Source organism: Enhydra lutris, unplaced genomic scaffold (genome assembly GCF_002288905.1).
Source record: "Enhydra lutris kenyoni isolate GAN:26980312 unplaced genomic scaffold, ASM228890v2 scaffoldscaffold95, whole genome shotgun sequence".
Classification (NCBI taxonomy): domain Eukaryota; kingdom Metazoa; phylum Chordata; class Mammalia; order Carnivora; family Mustelidae; genus Enhydra; species Enhydra lutris.
The window spans coordinates 1,807,828-1,826,239 of record NW_019154179.1 but is presented as its reverse complement, the minus strand read 5'-3'; the positions used below and the strand labels follow the sequence as shown (position 1 = coordinate 1,826,239).

General features: G+C 39.3%; 1 protein-coding gene across 3 annotated transcripts in view; it reads left to right on the top strand.

The window, feature by feature from the left end:
- LOC111139102 (solute carrier family 35 member D2) overlaps positions 1-16,562 on the top strand; it is a 47,107-nt gene extending 30,545 nt beyond the window's left edge. For 2 of the 3 annotated variants that reach the window (XM_022491251.1, XM_022491252.1), the window contains exons 8-12: positions 717-809; positions 6,439-6,506; positions 14,463-14,541; positions 15,596-15,678; positions 16,352-16,562. In XM_022491251.1, the coding sequence (XP_022346959.1) occupies positions 717-809; positions 6,439-6,506; positions 14,463-14,541; positions 15,596-15,678; positions 16,352-16,487 (459 nt within the window). In that variant the 3' untranslated portion in view covers positions 16,488-16,562. The remainder of the gene's footprint in view (positions 1-716; positions 810-6,438; positions 6,507-14,462; positions 14,542-15,595; positions 15,679-16,351) is intronic. The other variant, XM_022491253.1, reaches the window with a different exon arrangement.
- Positions 16,563-18,412: the final 1,850 nt, after the last annotated feature.

Sequence of the window (18,412 nt, the reverse complement as noted above, 5' to 3'; positions counted from 1 at the left end):
CCCCGCCCCAGCTGTTCCAGGAACCCTGGAGGATGAGCCAGGCATATGTTGCCTTGTTTCAAGTTCTTTGTGTTGAGTGAGGGAGTTTGCTCAGAAGGACAGACTTGTGTCTACGAGCTGTTTTTTATCTGCATGGCCCTTTGTTTTTTTTTAACTGGTGGCAATTTTACACAAACAGGTTTGTTGCCTCTTGAGGGTCCCAACAGGTCACCCTTTATGAGAAATGGTGGAGAAGGGGTGTAGCCACTTTGATGACAAGTAAATTTATGCAAGATTAGAAAAGGAGATACCTGGTGTTTTAACACTGCTGCCTCTTGACAGAAAGAGCAGATGTTTTTAAGGAGTTCTGTTTATATTAACACTTTCAATGTTCTTTATTTTGTTCCAGATTTCCCATTCTGAATACAATACTTAGAAAAAAGAAACAAAATCGGAATGGTAGAGATGGGTGGGACCTCGGAGGCCCTCCATTTTTATCTGTCATTTTTGTATAAAATAAATGTTTATTTTGCTATCATGATGTACTTGAAGTGAAGCCTTTTACATTAGGAATTTGCTAAAAAAAAAAAAAAAAAAAGGAATTTGCTGAAAATATTCCAACACAGAGTTGGTCTGAATAGATTTTTAACTCTGCATAAATACATAATTGTGTAAATGGCTCCAGGAAATCTGATGCTTTGTATTTCTAAAATTGAGTGTTTCCTTTGCTTTTGTAGGAGTTGGGGAAATATGGAGTGCTTTTCTACAATGCCTGCTTCATGATTATACCGACTCTTATCATTAGTGTCTCTACCGGAGACCTTCAACAGGTAAGCTGAGGATGGTCATCGCAGTCCAACTGAGCAGTCTTTTAAAGTCTTTTTTTTTTTTTTTTAAAGATTTTATTTATTTATTTGACAGACAGAAATCACAAGTAGTCAGAGGAGTAGGTAGAGAGAGAGGAAGGGAAGCAGGCTCGCTGCTGAGCAGAGAGCCGGACGCAGGACTTGATCCCAGGACCCTGGGATCATGACCTGAGCCGAAGGCAGAGGCCCTAACCCACTGAGCCACCCAGGTGCCCCTCTTAAAGTCTTAATAGTTAACTTCTGGCACTCACTGCAGGGAAGTGTGTAATGGTGGTAAGTAGGATGAGCAGGAGGGTCCCTGAAAGCGAGACCTGTGATATCCCCAGCAGCAAGCACCTTTGGCACAATCGTTTCTTTGGTGTTTATCTTCAGACACATGGGAAGCAGCAGAAAGTAGTAACAAGAACTCCGGACTTGAAGATTTTTTGAAAACAATGACAGTAAAATCTGAATTTGAGTCTTAATATCTCTATTTGCTGATGTGGGGATCCTGGGAAAACTAACTTAGAAGGGGATTTTGATCGTTTAAAAAATGGATTTATTTATCTCCTGCCTTTATAATGGACATTTTGAAACATATGCAAAATAGAATAATTCATTGAATCTCACGTACCCACCACCACTTTTTGGCATTTTGCCATTCTTATTTCATCTATTCCCATCTGCTTTCATTCTTTTTTTCCTCCTGGAATATTTTAAAGCAAATTCCAGAGATCACGGAGTTTTGCATCGAAGTATTCTGGGAGGTACCTTTGGAATTTTGAGAATGTGTTGTTTGGTATTTGCCCTGCTCACCTGTTTGCTGCACTCACCTGAGAGACAAATAAAATGGTCTAGGAATAGAGGAGGCCCAGCTGGAGGGAGTGAAGGCCATCCCTCAGGAAGGGTGAAGATTCAGCCTGTAGCATCCTTACTGGCCGCTTTGAAGTGTGCCAGCCCATGCCAAGCTCTGCTTTCCAGAAAGTTGCTAACCATAACACTTCTGAGAAGTGTTGTGTTGTGTTGTTGTGTTGCCTGTATCTTTTTTTTTATTTTTTATTTTTTTATTTTTTTAAAATTTATTTATTTGACAGACAGAGATCACAAGTAGGCAGAGAGGCAGGCAGAGGGAGAGAAAGGAGAAAGCAGGCTCCCTGCTGAGCAGAGAGCCCGATGCGGGGCTCAATCCCAGGACTCTGGGATCATGACCTGAGCCAAAGGCAAAGGCTTTAACCCACTGAGCCACCCAGGCGCCCCAGTGTTGCCTGTATCTTAAGGGAGATTCTTAAGTTCACGCGAGAAAATTTGCTGGGCAGCACTTACCATCCAGCCTTGCATCTGCCCACAGAGCCAAGCCCCAGACACTAAGTCTCTGGTTGCGGGACCCAGGATCAGGGTTCAGAGGGGCCCTGTGCAGTGGCTGCTCACCCACCACAGGACACTGTTGCTGTGTGTACTGATCAGCAGGCGTGTGTGGGCACACAGGTTGAGTGGATCCCATTTGTAGCCTTTCCGGGGTTCAAATATTTCGAGAAGTTTGCAGCCTCTTGTGGGCTCCTAGGGTGATGTTGGGGCTTCTCATTCTTTCTTAAAACTATACTTTCTTATTGGTACAATCTCTTTCCAAAAGAGGGGGCAGAAGAACTTAGCAGCAATGCTATGAATGGCATGGTAACCAGAAACTGAATTTTAGGTACCTTATGAGTTAAATCCCCTGGATGTATCATGTTAATAATTTGTAACATTGTTCCCATAGGAATGTGTGTTCCCACATCCAAACCTTTGCTTTATGAACTTGTAACAGGTACTCTTAGAAGTTTTGCCTGCTTGTGGGCCGCTTGGGTGGGGCCCCTGGGTGGCTCGTGGGAACGTCTGACTCTTGGTTTTGGCTCTGGTCACGATCTCATGGGTTCGTGGGATGGGCCCCACAATGGGCTCTGCCCTCAGTGGACAGTCTGCTTCAAGTTTCTCTCCCTCTGCCCCTCCTCCCACTCCCTCTCTCTCTAAGATAAATAAGCCTTTAAAAAAAGGTTTCACCTGCTTGTAATGCTTACATTGCAGAATTATACTTCCTCAATTAATAACAAAAATAATAGCTAATAATTATTGAGGACTTATCAGACTTTGTTCAAAGCATTGTACATGAACTATTTCACTGCTTTCCACAACAGCCCTCTGAGGAAAGGGTACTGCTGTTATGTTCATCTTTTAGAGGAACCCAGTATTTAAATAACTTCCAGGGATACAGGGGATCCATCCAGGTAGTTAGAGGAACACATCTTCCACTGTCCTCCCAGTTACTTCATTGTATATGAAAAGTGCTTCTTTCCTTCATGCACGAAAAACCAGAACCTAGTGCTTATATCTTTAGAAAGTATAAGAGGCTGAACATACACTCTAACTTATTAGACAGTGGTGTTCTAGGAGAATATTATGCTTCTGTTCTGGCTTTTGGTGCTAAACTCTCTCAATATTTACCCGTGGCTAGCCTCTTCTGTTTGACCAGGCTCCTAAGATTTCAAACAGAAGGTACCTTCTAGCCCCAGTTGTGGTTACTAGTCACTGTAATTCCAGAACTAAATATAGAGATTTTTTTAAAAAACTATATGAAAATTATAATTTAGAAAAAAATAGAATGTATTTAAAGCTGTAAGAAAGGTCTACTATAAAAATGAAAAAATACGAAGTCATGAAATTAAAACTTTGACTCTATTTTAATTTACAAGTATTGTATGATAAGAGTACCAAAAAATATGGGACAGTTTCTGTAATCAGTCATTTTTAAATCTCTGTAGAAAATATTTGGTATTTTTAACTAGTAAGATTGTTCTGCTCTGTTGCAAGTTTCTTTCAGTTGGTTACTTTTAACTATGGTTGAATCCATTTTAGATTGTGAACCAAATACAATAAAGAAGAGAACTTATGTAAGTAGGTCTGTTAGTCTATAAAATTGCATTTTATTTGCAGTTTGGGGTGATTGTACCAAAAGTTGATTGATGAATTAGGGTAAAATGCTAACTTATTAACAGAAGAAGTACTTTGATGAGTCATTTTTTCCTGGTTGACTGGAGAAGATCAGAGGTTGTGGTAAGACTTGTATGACTAACGGCTCTAGAGTTCACTCCTGGACCTTGGACTTATATAGTCAACAGATCTGGTAACAGCACCTTGATTCTGTCTCTGATTAGCAAAGTCAGCAATGCCAGCTACTCTTGTCAACAGTATAGGCCTTTGGAAAATACTGATTGGGTGACCTTTCTTTAGTCATTCGAATTGCTGCAATAGGTTCAGAGTACATGGTTTATTATAGTTGATGAGTAGGAATAAATAATAAGATTTATTTTTCTGATTAAAAAACCCACATAAATGCAAAATAAAAAGATTCATACTCTACCATACTTTTACAACAATAGTAAGTCTAAAGGAAGCAGTACTGTATTGTTTAATTTCTGTTTTTTAAAAAATATTTTATTTATTTATATTTGTGTGTGTGTAAGAGAGAGAGTGAGCAAGAAAGAGAGCATGAGCAGGAGATGCAGGGACAGGGAGAAGCAGATACCCTGCTGAGCAGGGAACACGACATGGGGCTCCATCCTAGGACCCCGAGATCATGACCTGAGCCAAAGTCAGATGCTTAACTGACTGAGCCACCCAGGCGCCCCTCTGTTTTAAAATAAATGTCATACTACATCATTTTTTAAAATGTCACCAGCATAGCTTTATCATTATTAAAGGAACAAAATAAAGCTAAAATCTACTAAAATTTAGAGTGGCAAAGAATCCAAATATTTTTATGAAAATAACTACATGGCCCTCAAGTGGTTCAGGAATATATAGTTTTAATTTACTGTTTGCAGAAATACTTCCAACTTGTTGAATCAATAAATGTTTTGCTTCCCTTGGTTTGAAGTTCAGAGCATATGGTTTTCTATTATTTCCAGTTCTATTTTAATTTTATTTATTTATTTATTTATTTAAAAGATTTTATTTATTTATTTGACAGACAGAGATCACAAGTAGACAGAGAGGCAGGCAGAGAGAGAGAGAGGGAAGTGGGCTCCGGGACTCGATCCCAGGACCCTGAGATCATGACTTGAGCCGAAGGCAGCAGCTTAACCCACTGAGCCACCCAGGCGCCCCTATTTTAATTTTAGATATAGATTGTTTTCTATGTTTTTTTGTTTGGTTTTGGTCTTTGACTGCCTTGGATGTTTTCTGCACGTTCGATTGGCTTGGGCTTGCCAGTAAGATGGATTCATGTTTATTATTATTTTTCTTTCACAAGTAAGCATTTAAAGAAAATAATTTTATGATGGAAACTTTCAAACCTATGTATATAAGGAGAACAAATAGTAATAACAAACCCATGGACCCATAGACCAGTTTCAACAATTATCAACATTTAATGTGTTCGTTTTTGTTAAGAGAAGTGGACAAAGTCTCACTAATGAAACAATGTCAAGTATTGTAAAAATGTATTAATTGGAGAAGAATCCATTCTAATTGGCCTAAAATTTCTGAACTATAAACTTGACAGAGATTTAAATAGCTTTAAATCTATAAAATTACTAAAACTTGGCTAATAAAGTTTTGTCTAAGAGAAAGTGAATAGAACTGATATTCAATTATGTTACTCAGTACAAACTTAATGTATAGTCTTGAGTCACCTTAAAATCATTTTTGGGTGCAGGCAAAGGACAAAGCACAAATAAAATGCTCCTTTTTATTGTTGCCTTTCATTCCAAGAGGGTTAATTTCATTTTCTCAGCTAAAAGACTAAGACTAAGGTCTTGGAGAGTTGAATCTCTCTCATAAAATTTTCTGTCCCAGCTCCTCCTCCCGATTACTTGCTTGCTTTGTAAATACACAAAGTAGTTTATTTGTTCATAATGCTTACTAAGCATTTGTAAATTCTTTTTCTAAAAAGAGCTTGTTTATTTATTTTACAGAGTGAGACAGTGCATGAGCAAGCAGTGGGAGGAGCAGAGGGGGAGGGAGAGAATCTCAAGCTGACTCTGTGCTGAGCCCAGAACTTGACACTGGGCTCAAGTCTATGACCTTGAGATCATAACCTGAGCCAAAACCAAGAGTTAGACACTTAACTGACTGAGCCACTGAGGCACCCCAAACATTTATAAATTATTGAAAACAGTTCATGGACTTAGTTTTCTGAACCTGCCAACATTATTAATTTTATCATAAGCTTTCTTCTAAGATTATTTATACAAAGTAAACCCAACCATGATTTTGTGAACACAAATTAGTAGAGAGATAGTCACAGCAACAATAGCTGTGTTGTATATGTGCCACCTGCCAGGTTTTAAACAATTTCATTAAATCCTCATGTTGACCTTTTGAGGATGTTTTAAAAAAAAGATCCTTGTTTTGTAAAGTGAATCTGAGATTCGGGAAGTAAAAGTAATATGCCCAACATTACAAACTGGTATTGCCTAGAGTTTTTTTAAAGTTGTATTTTCTGTTTGGGAAAGTGTTTCCTGTACTAAAACACACAATTTGGTAAAAGCCATAGATTTAAACTGCAATTAATATTCTAACCATTAGTTTTCTTTTCTTTTTTTCTTTTCTTTTTCTTTTTTTTTTTTTTACATAATAGGCTACTGAATTCAATGAATGGAAGAATGTTCTCTTTATCATACAGTTTCTTCTTTCCTGTTTTTTGGGGTAAGAAACCATCCATAAGTAGAAGCTTGATCTGTGATATGTCTTGACAAATCAAGTCAAAATATACATTCTGTCTGCTCTATCAAAATCCCTTTGTCTTTGCTTCTCCACCTTTCTCTGGAAAGTAGCCTTGCAACAAGGAGTGGGATGGGACCCAGGATCCCTGGGAACACAGCCTGAAAGATCAGGAGCAAGCATGAAACAGTTTTATTTTTGAAAGTCATGCTTGATATCACATTCTACTCCAAAACGTGATGTTGCCTATTAATATCTGAAAGCATAAATTAAGTGAAATAGTTGTAGTTTTCTCAGTTGTTGTCTGCCATTTGACCCTGAAAAAAATCTAAGTTGTGTTTTTGAGTCACACTTTGTCAAACCATCTTTTCTTTTCTCTCTGATTAAAAAAAAAAAGATTCAATCCATATCACACAAACTTAGAAAATACCTTTCTCTAACAAAGCCCAGATTCACCTATGAACAACACAGCAGACTTTCAAAGTATTTTCTCATTTCACTATAAACTTGATGATGAAATGCTATTCCTGTTTTCGTTTGCTTGTTTGTTTTACTTGCACTATTGAAGGAACTCAAGAACTAACCCCCGCAAAGTCTTTGTCCTCAGTGGTGATGTGGTAAGGAGTGCCTAGATGAGAGCCTCCATTCTCTGGGGCTTGCCTGTCAGAGGTTTGACCCTATCTGTATATAATTCCATACACTTTTTCCCCCACTTAATAATGTGCTTCTTAGAAAACAAATACTCTTGATAAAAGTTCTTAATGTATTATGTCATCAGTAGTTCCTTTGCAAATGAAAATGCCATAAAGGCATTCCAATTATAAATAAATCAGTAAAAAATGATAAAATCTTTAAGATTTAGGTTTCATCCAGATTTAAAGATGAAAATTAGGTAGGTCTGTTTTTAAAGTGGGTCTTTTGAGGACACTAAAATCATGGCACCATTCCAACAGCTAGGTGTCCGAACTCTGGAATCAGATGCCCTGGGTTTGCCACTTATTAGCTCTGAGTCCTTGGACAAGTTTTCTAACCACTCTCAGCCTCAATTTCCTTATTTTTTTTTTTTTAAAGATTTTATTTATTTATTTGATAGAGGGAGAGAGGTCACAAGTAGGCAGAGAGGAAGGCAGAGAGAGAGAAGGGGAAGCAGGCTCCCTGCTGAGCAGAGAGCCCGATGTGGGCCTCGATCCCAGGACTCTGAGATCATGACCTGAGCCGAAAGCAGAGGCTTAACCCACTGAGCCACCCAGGCGCCCCAATTTCCTTATTTTTAAAATGGGATCTTTAATAAGGAGATAAAGTATGTGATTCATAGAATGGGGTTAGGTGGATTGAATGAGCTAGAGTGATGAGCCCTCAGCACATGCCGGACACACAGAAAATGCTCAGGAATGTTAAGTGTGATTGTTATTGTTAATATTTCTATTTCTTGAGGTCAGTGTGTTTTCACCCCAGCCAGAATTGGTTCTACCAACAGTCCATGGCTTCAGCATTTTTTTGCTATTACACACATAGTTGACCCTTGAACGATACATATTTGAACTGTGTGGGTCCAATTTTGTGTGGATTTTTTTTCAAAGAATACATACAACTCTGTAAGTGCATCTTCTCTTATGATTTTCTCAAACATTTTCTTTAGCTTACTTTATTATTAGAATACAGTATATAATGCATATAATATACAAAATATGTGTTAATTACCTATGTTCTCAGTAAGGCTTCTGGTCTACAGTAGACTATTAGCAGTTAAGTTTTTGGGAAGTCAAAAGTTATCTCCGGATTTTTTACTGGGCAGGGGGTCAGCACCCCTAGCTCCTGTGTCATTCAAGGGTCAACTGTACTTTTCTTTCACTGGTCAAATTTGAATCTGAAACTGCTCTGGAAGGAAGTTTCAATTTTGGTATGGTGGCTTTTTCAGAATCCTTTCTTGAAGTTTCTCTTTCAAAGGATTGGGATATTTACTTCTTCATAGTAAGAGAAGCCATTGTAAGCTTCTGAGCACATTCTCCCTTTTGAGGATAACTGGTACAGGGCTCGCCCCTTTTCTTTGGTCCCTGCTCAAGGAATGACTCAGGGCTCACACATAGGCATCCCAACCCTTGATTCCAGAGAAATGTGATGCTCAGCTTCTTACTTTCTTCAACTCTTTCAAGTTTGCATTTCAAACTTGGGTTTTCTAACCATCAAACACCTGTCCCATGTTGAATATACAATTACAAAATTATAACACATTAAAAATGGATGATAAGTGAATGCAATGGTGAAAAGGGTAGACTTTTAATTTTCTTTTGGGTTACGGTAGGCTCAGCTTTCAGAAATGCAATTTGTAATCAGGAGTTTGTTGATAAAGCATATGATGGAGTTTAATTATGTCAGGAAGGTAAACTGGATTGTGGGTGCTAAGATAGTTTAACGCAGGCAAAAGTAAAATTAAAAAAATTTTTTTTAAGATTTTATTTATTTATTTGACAGAGATCACAAGTAGGCAGAGAGGCAGGCAGAGAGAGGGGAGGAAGCAGACTCCCCGCTGAGCAGAGAGCCCAATGCTACGCTTGATCCCAGGACCCTGAGATCATGACCTGATCTGAAGGCAGAGGCTTAACCCACTGAGCCACCCAGGCGCCCCAGCAAAAGTAAAATTTAGACTGAAATTTAAGCTGACAAACTAGATATTAAAAAGTTAGCTCTGGGGCATCTGGGTGGCTCAGTCAGTTAAGTGTTTGGCTCTTGATTTCTGGTCAAGTCATGATCTCAGGGCATGAGATCAATCCCTATGGGGCTCAGTGGTCAGTGGGGAGTCTGCTGGAGGATTCTCTCCCTCTGGCCCTCCCTCTACTTGTAGACGCACATACTCTCTCTCTAAAATGAATGAATCTTTAAAAAAAAAAAAAAAGCTAGTTCTGCAGGTATTTTTAATCTTGCTGAAAAATTATGGGTTCTGGTTCATTCATACCAGCAAATGGCACCAGCCCTCAGGCTTTGGAAATGATTATCCTAATCTGTTTCTGCCCCAGTAGCAGACTCTTTGGTCCCACTGAAGCCGTAATATATTTCTCAGTAAAAACACAAAAGTACCAAGTATTTTTCAATCACAGGATAACAAATGTTCTATTCCTTGAACCTTTACTGATAACTGCTGTAATGTGTGCATAAAAGAAAACAGGATTCTGAGGATAGCTGGGGCACAGGAACAATATTCCCACATTCCCAGTAAACCAAATCTTAATGTAAAATTGGTGCTCTGGGAAGATGAACCATATAAACCCCATGACTTTGGCATCCTTGGCACACCACTGAGGCCTTGGGTAGGAGTGTGTTCTAACAAGAGATGGGTGAGATGAGATTACTTGAAATTCTTTGAAGTCTGAAATTAGAATACTATGCTAGGGTACCACTGTGGTTGATGGGAGGTGTGTAAACATGGCCTGTTATTATTTGAACATTTGTGTTGAGTTTATGTAAATGTACCTTCACAGAATGATAACCAGGACACATTGTAAAGGAGGTCATTCGAGTACTATTTGTGACTACCATGAGTGTGCCATACAACTTGGGTAAATCAGTTAGTTTCTTTTCAGAAAGAGTAAGTACCTTGGAGCAGGACTTCTGTTCTAGGGGTTTCTCCATGAACATGTCCATCTCTCGGGGACCTATAAACCCAAGCATACTGCTGGCATCTGTTGTCTGAATGTGAATCACATATATGTGCTATTCTTTTTCAAGTAGACATAGGTGATATCTGATTTAGAAATACAGAATGGCAGGAAGCTATTTTTAAATATCTTTGCATTTTATAAATCCACAGATGGCTAAAATTAAAACTACTGTCAGGCAGAAGTTGACATTTTTAGCATTAAAAGTGGTCTGGTTTTCTTTGTACTGAGTTAATGGAGGTTCTTTTAGTTTAGAACCTTGGTCGTTTTAGCCAAAGGACTACATAGGTGCCTATCTGCATATAGAAATAGATTGTTTCTTAGAAAATTGGAATAAACTACTTTGATCCTTACTGTTTTATTTTAGCCTCTCTGGTGACACCTACTGGTTATACTGAGAAATGCAGCCTTTTGTCTAGAGGCTCTTTTACTTAAGACCTGGCTATTTCAGACACCCCCAGGCCTCAGAGAACCGGTGGGGGGGGCTCCTCCTATGCTCAGCCCAGCTGGTGAGTGTGTGTCCTACTTGCCCACACTCATAGTGGGTGGATCCAAGGTATCAGCCAATTCTGAATGCAGGTGGAGGTGGTTTCACTAAAAGGTAGGATGGAGAAAACATTGCATGATTAGATTGCCAGAGTAGGAATTTTTAAGCAAAAATAAAAATAATATCCACGATTGCCTTGGGTTTAAGGCTGCATTCATTTAGGAAGCCTGCAGGAAACTTTTCTGTGTCCCTAGGTTGGGTTAGACCGCTCCCTTGTGGTGTAATCTCTAGTATTTTATTAGACTCCCTCCTCAAGGAAGATGCTGTGGGTTATCTACTCTTACTGTCTGGGCTGAACAGAGTAGGCACTCAGTAACATCACGTTGATGTTACTATCTTTTTATTTTATGCATGAATAGGATTATTCCTGGGGTTCTGGATTCATGTTGAATTTATTAAAATTATAAACATTTTAAAAACTTTGATTTTTTTAAGGCTTTAGGTTCAATTTATAAATACTGTTGCTCCATTTATGATGCTAGCAATTTTTGTATTAACATAAGGACATTTAACTGTTTGATTAATGGCTTATTAACTCAATATTAGCTGAAGAAAATCTTCTAAACAATTTACTGTAAGTTGGTCTTTTTTTTTTTACCACTCAGTGAATTAAAAAAAAAAAAAGTAAGCATTTTAAACTACATTTACAAATATGATTCATCTGATTTTCCTCCAGCTACTCCAAACCCTAATGAGGTCCTCTGCAAAGCTTATGAGACAGGTTGCTTCACAAACCTAAGCAATTCTTTGAAACCTAGTAAACCCAACTTAGAAATTTGGTAAATCAGCTTCTTTTAAACGTCAAATATTGTGTTCAGACTGACACAGGTTTTCTTACTTCTTTCCAATGAAAGCTGCAAGTCTAATCCCATTGTACATTTCATTTTCAAACCACAGAGGCCAAGATGTTGGGTCCTGTAACTTGTCAAATTATTGTAATTACTTTCATCACAGAGACATATAGTAATTCTGAAGATTACAGAATTTAAGTTTATAATGGAATTTCTTCCTTAACATAAAAACTTGGTGTGCTTTAGCTCTTCAGATTTTTTTTCTTTACCATTCCTGATAAGAAACACACTTAGGCCGAGTGGTTACTGTGTTGATCTGTGATCTGGATTCTGTTATTAAGAGAGATTCTGGACTGGACTGGGGACTGGGCACTAAATTTTTTCAGGAAGAGACTACCTAACACTTAAGGACATAGGCTGAGCCCTTTCATAAGAGTCTGATTCCCTCTGTTCTGCCAATGGGGATTCAGGCTTATGCCTCCTAACTGGGATTTAGTTTTAAAATCCAACACACCTTATGATCTCTTTGTATCTTTTTTGGGTGGATTGAATTTTGCACCCCACTTAGGTTGCAGCTTATGTTCTTTATTTCTTGATTGGAATGAACATATTTCTTCTGATTGGATTCTGTATTCATATATATATTTTATATATATATATATTTTTTATATATATATATATATATATATATATATTTTAAGATTTTATTTATTTGACAGACAGAGATCACAAGTAGGCAGAGAAGCAGGCAGAGAGAGAGGGAAGCAGGCTCCCTGCTGAGCAGAGAGCCCGATGTGGGGCTCGATCCCAGGACCCTGGGACCATGACCTGAGCCGAAAGCAGAGGCTTTAACCCACTGAGCCACCCAGGTGCCATATATATATATATATATTTTTTTTTTTTTTTTTTTTTTTTTTGATTGGTGTTTGGTCACAATTCCTTAGTCATTTTCTTAGCAGTAAGTGTCACTATAGAGATCAATGTTGAATGCCTGGTGAATTAACTTTGGACATAGGGCACAGGAGTGTTATTGGCATGTGGAATCTATTAATTTCTTTCTCCTTTTCCTTTCTTTTCTCTTTAATCCCCATCAGCTGTTTCACCCATCCCTACACCCACCTCCCCTCTCGTAACCATCAGTTTGTTCTCTATTGTTAAGAGGCTGTTTCTTGGTTTGGTTCCCCCTTCTCCCTCTTTTGCTCACCTTCTTTGTTTTTTTAAATCCCACATACGAGTGAGATAATATGGTATTTGTCTTTGTCTAACAAAACTAAAAGGCAGCCTTTTGAATGAGAGAAGGTATTTGCAAATGATAGATCTGATAAAGGAGTAGTCTCCAAAATCTATAAAAACTTAGTAATAAAAAACCTTACAGTTTTGCTTTGCAGAAGCTCTTTATTTTGATGTAGTCCCAATAGTTCATTTTTGCTTTTATTTCCCTTGTCTCAGGAGACCTATCTGGAAAGATGTTGTTATGGCCAATGTCAAAGCAATTACTACGTGTGTTCTCTTCTAGGATTTTTATGGTTTCAAGTCTCACATTTAGGTCCTTCATCCATCTTGAGTATTCCTGTGTATGGTGAAAGTGGACCAGTTTCATTCTTTTGCACATTGCTGTCTAGTTTTCCCAGCACTGTTTGTTGAAGAGACTGTTTTTCCCTTGACTATTCTTGCTTCCTTTGTCAACAATTAATTGACCATATAATTGTGGGTTTCTTTATGGGTTTTCTATTCTGTTTTATTGGTCTATATGTCTGTTTTTGTGCCAGTACCATACTGTTTTGATTGCTACAACTTTGTAATATAACTTGAAGTCTAGAACTGTGATATCTCCAGCTTTATGGGATTGCTTTGGCTACTTAGGGTCTCTGGTGGTTCCATACAAATTTTAGGATTCTTTGTTCCAGTTCCGTGAAAAATGCTATGGATATTTTTATAGGGATTGCATTAAATGTGTAGATTGCTTTGTATGGACATTTTAACCACATTTGTTCTTCCAATCCACGAATATGGAGTGTCTTTCCATTTCTTTGTGCCATCTTCAATTTCTTTCACCAATGTTTTATAGTTTTCTCAGTATAGGTCTTTCACCTCTTTGGTTAAGTTTTTTCTTAGGTTTTGTATTATTTTTGGTGCATTGTAAATAGGGTTGTTGTTGTAATTTCTCTTTCTGCTGCTTCATTATTAGTGCATTGGAATGCAACAGATTTCTGTACATTGATTTTGTATCCTGCTGCTTTACTGAATTTGCTTATCAGTTCTCGCTGTTTTTTGGTGAAGTCTTTCAGGTCTTCTGTATATAGTATCGTGTCATCTGCAAACAGTGGAAGTTTGACTTCTTCCTTACCAGACTGGATGCCTTTTCTTTTTGTGTTCTGTTTACTGTGGAATCCATCAATTTCAGTCTCTTTTGTCCAAAGCCAGCAATCCCTCGCTGATTTTCCCTTCGACACACCAGTGGTTCTCAGTGGCTGCACATTCGTATTACCTGTTGGAGCTTCGATGCTGCGCCCAGCCAAGGGACCCACCTCAAAACAGCTGAGGGAGAACTGCCATCAGGCATCCTTGTGTGTTACAAAGTGTGCCTGGCGATTCTGATGCACCCCGAGGATTAAAGACCACTGCTGTGACATAGCTGTTAAAAGATTTCAGACCATTAAAAGAAACTCCCCATTCTTCCCGCCTTTACATGGAAACATAATGGGAAATGCACAGACAGAATGAAAAGAAGTCTTAAGGCAGAAAATTTGGCCAGTGCCCGACTGGGCCATTTTCCTATAGAAAGTTGGAATTATAATGGGGGTGTTTAAAGATGTAGGTTATAAACTCTTCATGGTATGTTTGTCTCCATTTGTTTGAAGTACTTGTGGGTCGGTGATACATAGACTTTTCTTAATCTGTTCTGCCCCGCAAGTCAGGCGCGCATCCAAGCGTTTCCTCCTTGTCCCAGGTTTCTGTTGATGTACTCCACAGTTCTATGCAGCTTTTACAATTCGGCCCTCACAACAGCAGTGGTTGGAGCCATCAAGGTAAGCAGGTGAAGCCTTGGGAAACGGGGAACTGGCCGTGAATCCAGTCTTCACGAGAGGAGCAGGGTTCGATTTTATGGTTGTAATGGGGGGCGGGGCCGGGGGGGGGTGGGGGGGTAGAGAAAGCGTGGAGATTTGTGACCCTCGCAGCTGTACCTGGGTCACCTCTTCTTAGATCTTCTCATCCCCTAATCCATGAACCAGAGAGAGGGCTTGCTAATTTAAAAAGGAGAGACAAATTACAACCTTTAATTCAAGGGTGGTCTCGGAGGGGAGGGTCTGAGAAAATGAAGTAAACAAAGCAGAAAAAAATTTCCAAATCTCTGTATTCACTAAGATGCCTTGTTAGGTGCCTTGTTTGTAAACGTGGTCCTGGGAGAACCTGTTGACTAGGAAAGGGAAGCCTTGTGAAGACCTGTTTTTAATGTAGATATATGCACAATGTATAAGGTACTAAACTCATGGACTGTATGTAGGTGTGTCTGTGTCTGTGCGTCTGAATACATACAGCAGTGAAGAGGAGGGCAGGGTGTTCTGTGCTGTCCCACAGTTGCTTTGATTTTCCAATCACACCAATAGAATGAGTTAGAAAGACTGTCCGCTCTAGCAGTAGACTGTCTGTTGGCCGCCCGGCCCCTCCTAGAATATACAGGGCAGGGCACTGCTTGGAATTTGCTGGATGTCTAATCCATGCAAGTTTAGGGTCCAGTATGATTAAAATTTACCAGCCAAAATTTATACTCTTTACCAGTGATGCTAAAGAGATGGGATCTGAAAAGCTGATTACAGCTCAACGCTTACATCTTTTTTTTTTTTCTTTTCCTGTGTATTAACTGTAAGGGGCATGAATGATGCAGTGTTCTGTAATTATCATGCCACGGAAAACCATATGTAATGGTTTTTTCTTCATTCATTCAACATTCTGTGAGCAGCTACTGTGTATGTCTCTGGGCAAAGTAACTAAAATATTTAGTCTTAGGTTTTACCATCTATATGTATTTTCCCCCTAAATCCTTCCCTTTTAAAATGACTAATCCTCTCTCTTTTTCTGCAGAATGTATCCATTGCCTACATTGGAATGTTAGTTGGTGGAGACTATATTTTCTCTATGTTAAACTTTGTAGGGTTAAATATTTGGTGAGTGGGATTTCTAAATGAACTCATTTTAGTAAAATATGAATTTTAAAAAGTGTGATTAATCTGTTGCAAGTGAAGGAACGGGAGGTGTTTTGACATTTTATTTTCTAAGATAATTTTACTTAAATCACTCCGTTCATCTGTTTTTATGACATGCTCCTTCATGTAGATCATGATGTGTGTGATGAAAATTCAGGGGGCTGAGATCCAAATTTAAGTCATACGTCTTTCTCAGAAAAACAAAACAAAACAAAACAAAAACAAAAAACGTCTAAGTTGTCTGCCTCCCTTTTGTGAAGTGGGCCTTCCTGAGGTCCTGCTCCGTCAAAGCACCATACATTAATGATATTGGGAGGAGGGGCTGAGACACTTTTGAAAGGCATTTTGGGGTTCTATGGAACACTGTCTTAGGATAACAGTGTAGTTTATTCAGTAATAAACAAATACTTATTTTCTCTCCAAAGTTTTGTATGGGATTGATCTCTTCTTTTTCTGCCTCCAAAGATTTCTAACCAAGAGGGTTTAATTCTCATCAAGCAAGCCACAAGCTAGGAGAAAAACAGGGGTCTCAATCACTCCTTTCTGGCTAGATCTATAAAGAGGTATATTTTGTACAGACCTGGGGATACTACCTGTGAGGTTTATTTATTTCCACTTTTTTTTCTCCTTTCAGCATGGCAGGGGGCTTGAGATACTCCTTTTTGACTCTGAGTGGCCAGTTGAACCCTAAACAACCCGTGGACGAAGAAAACATTCCTCAGGATTTGAAGAGTTACAATCTGAGGCAAGATTGCAGACCAGGACCATAGGCGGGGCGGGGTGCGGTGGGACTGGGGGGCAGGGCGGGGGGCAGGGCATCCCAGCTGTAGGAACCGGAAGCCAGACGTTCTGGTCAGGGACAACACTCAGCCACCTGGTGAAAGCACAGCAGAAGCGTCTGCCAACTGCGAAGAGAATCTACCTCACACGCTGCTGCACAGCGAGCCATCGCCAGCCCTCGGAAGCTTATTTGGGCAAAGCCTTACCATCTGAAAGCGAATCTTTCAGAGGAAACCATTGAGGAAAGGGACCTCAACCAAGGATTTTGGGCGGGCAGAGAACTGATTGGTCGGCCAGCCGCATCTCTGAGCTGCTGTCCCCCCCAGTACCATGTGCGTTTAAGAGGACGGAAATGGCCGACGGTGTGAGTCATTATTATCAGCACCTTGGCCTTAATTTCAAGGATCCCAGCCAAAGCAGAGTGCCATTAAGAACAGTTTTCTTTTCAGTTTAAACAAACATGTCCTTACTTTAATAAAATTAGCCCATCAACTACAAGTTAGTTGTTAGCTCTGATTTCATCATATATGTTGAGATCTTTTCCCGATCATCAAAGTAAAATAAAAATAATTTATAGGCAGGTGTCATACTGTGACATTATTTAGACAGGCAGAAAGACTCTACCTGAAGGGTGATATTCCTTTTAAGACTCATTCTGGAAACTATTACAAAATAACTCAATGGGAAAAACAACAACAACAACAAAACAAAAAACAAAACCCCAAAAAACTCTCCATGTGCCCTGCTCACATTTAAGTAGCTCATATTTCTCTCCCCATCTCCCCAGGTTTGTTCAGGGGCCTTTGAAATTCCAATCACCTTGATTTTAACCAAAGGTACATTTCATCATAGGTTCATCTGACCTCCCAGACCAGTGATGTGTGGGAAGGAGCCCTGAATGGATAAGCATTATTATTTTCATTTCCATCAAGGAATGGACTGGGGTGCCTGGCTGGCTCAGTTGGAAGAGCATATGACTCTCGATCTAAGGGTCATGAGTTTAAGCCCCACGCTGGGTATGGAGCCTACATAAAACAAAGAAATGGGCCATCCTTGTTGGGGTTGTGGTGTAGGGTAAGGCTCCAGTCTGGGCAACAGGAGCCTTGTAATCCCATCTCTACCACTACCCACCTGATACCTTCTCAGGTTACCTTGCTATTGTGACCTCCATTGTTTTAATCTGTAAAGTTGAACTGGATCTCCAAACCCTTGCTAGCTTTCACTTTCTAAGTTTCTAGAAGCTGAGACAGATGTGGGGCAGAGCAGCAAATGAAGGAGTGATTGTATTGATGCATTGTTTCCAATTATCTTTCAAAAAAATTTTGGCTACTCTAGATATCTAAGTGGAATTGCACAGTGTTTGTCTTTCGGTGCCTAGCTTACTTTACTTAGGGTAATGTCCTCAAAGTTCATCCTTGTAGTAGATGTTAGAATTTTCTTCCTTTTGAAGGCTGAATAATATTCCACCATATGGTTGGCTATACCACATTTGGGTTACCCATTCATCTATCAATGGACACTTGGCTATCTATGAATAACTCTGCTAAGAGCATGGGTGTACTCATGTGTCTTCGAGACCCTGCTTTCAATTCTTTTGGATATTAAAATTTGTTTCTTTTATGTTCAGAACACTTTTGACATCAAATGTGTGGAGTTTTTCCCTCCTATCAAGGAATTCTCCTACTCTCTGGACTCCAACTACATGTCCAACAATTCAATTCAATTCTAACTGCCTGGAGTTAGGGCAGACCCCACAGGTGAAGGGTTCAGTCCCATAAAACTGCTCCCCACTTCAGATGCCAATCCCAAGTCCCAGGTTGTGACCTATGCTTCTAACCAATTGGCCATGAATCAGGGGTTTGCACACTCCCTCCATCAGGTTGGATAATTTTCTGGAATGGCTCACAGAACTCAG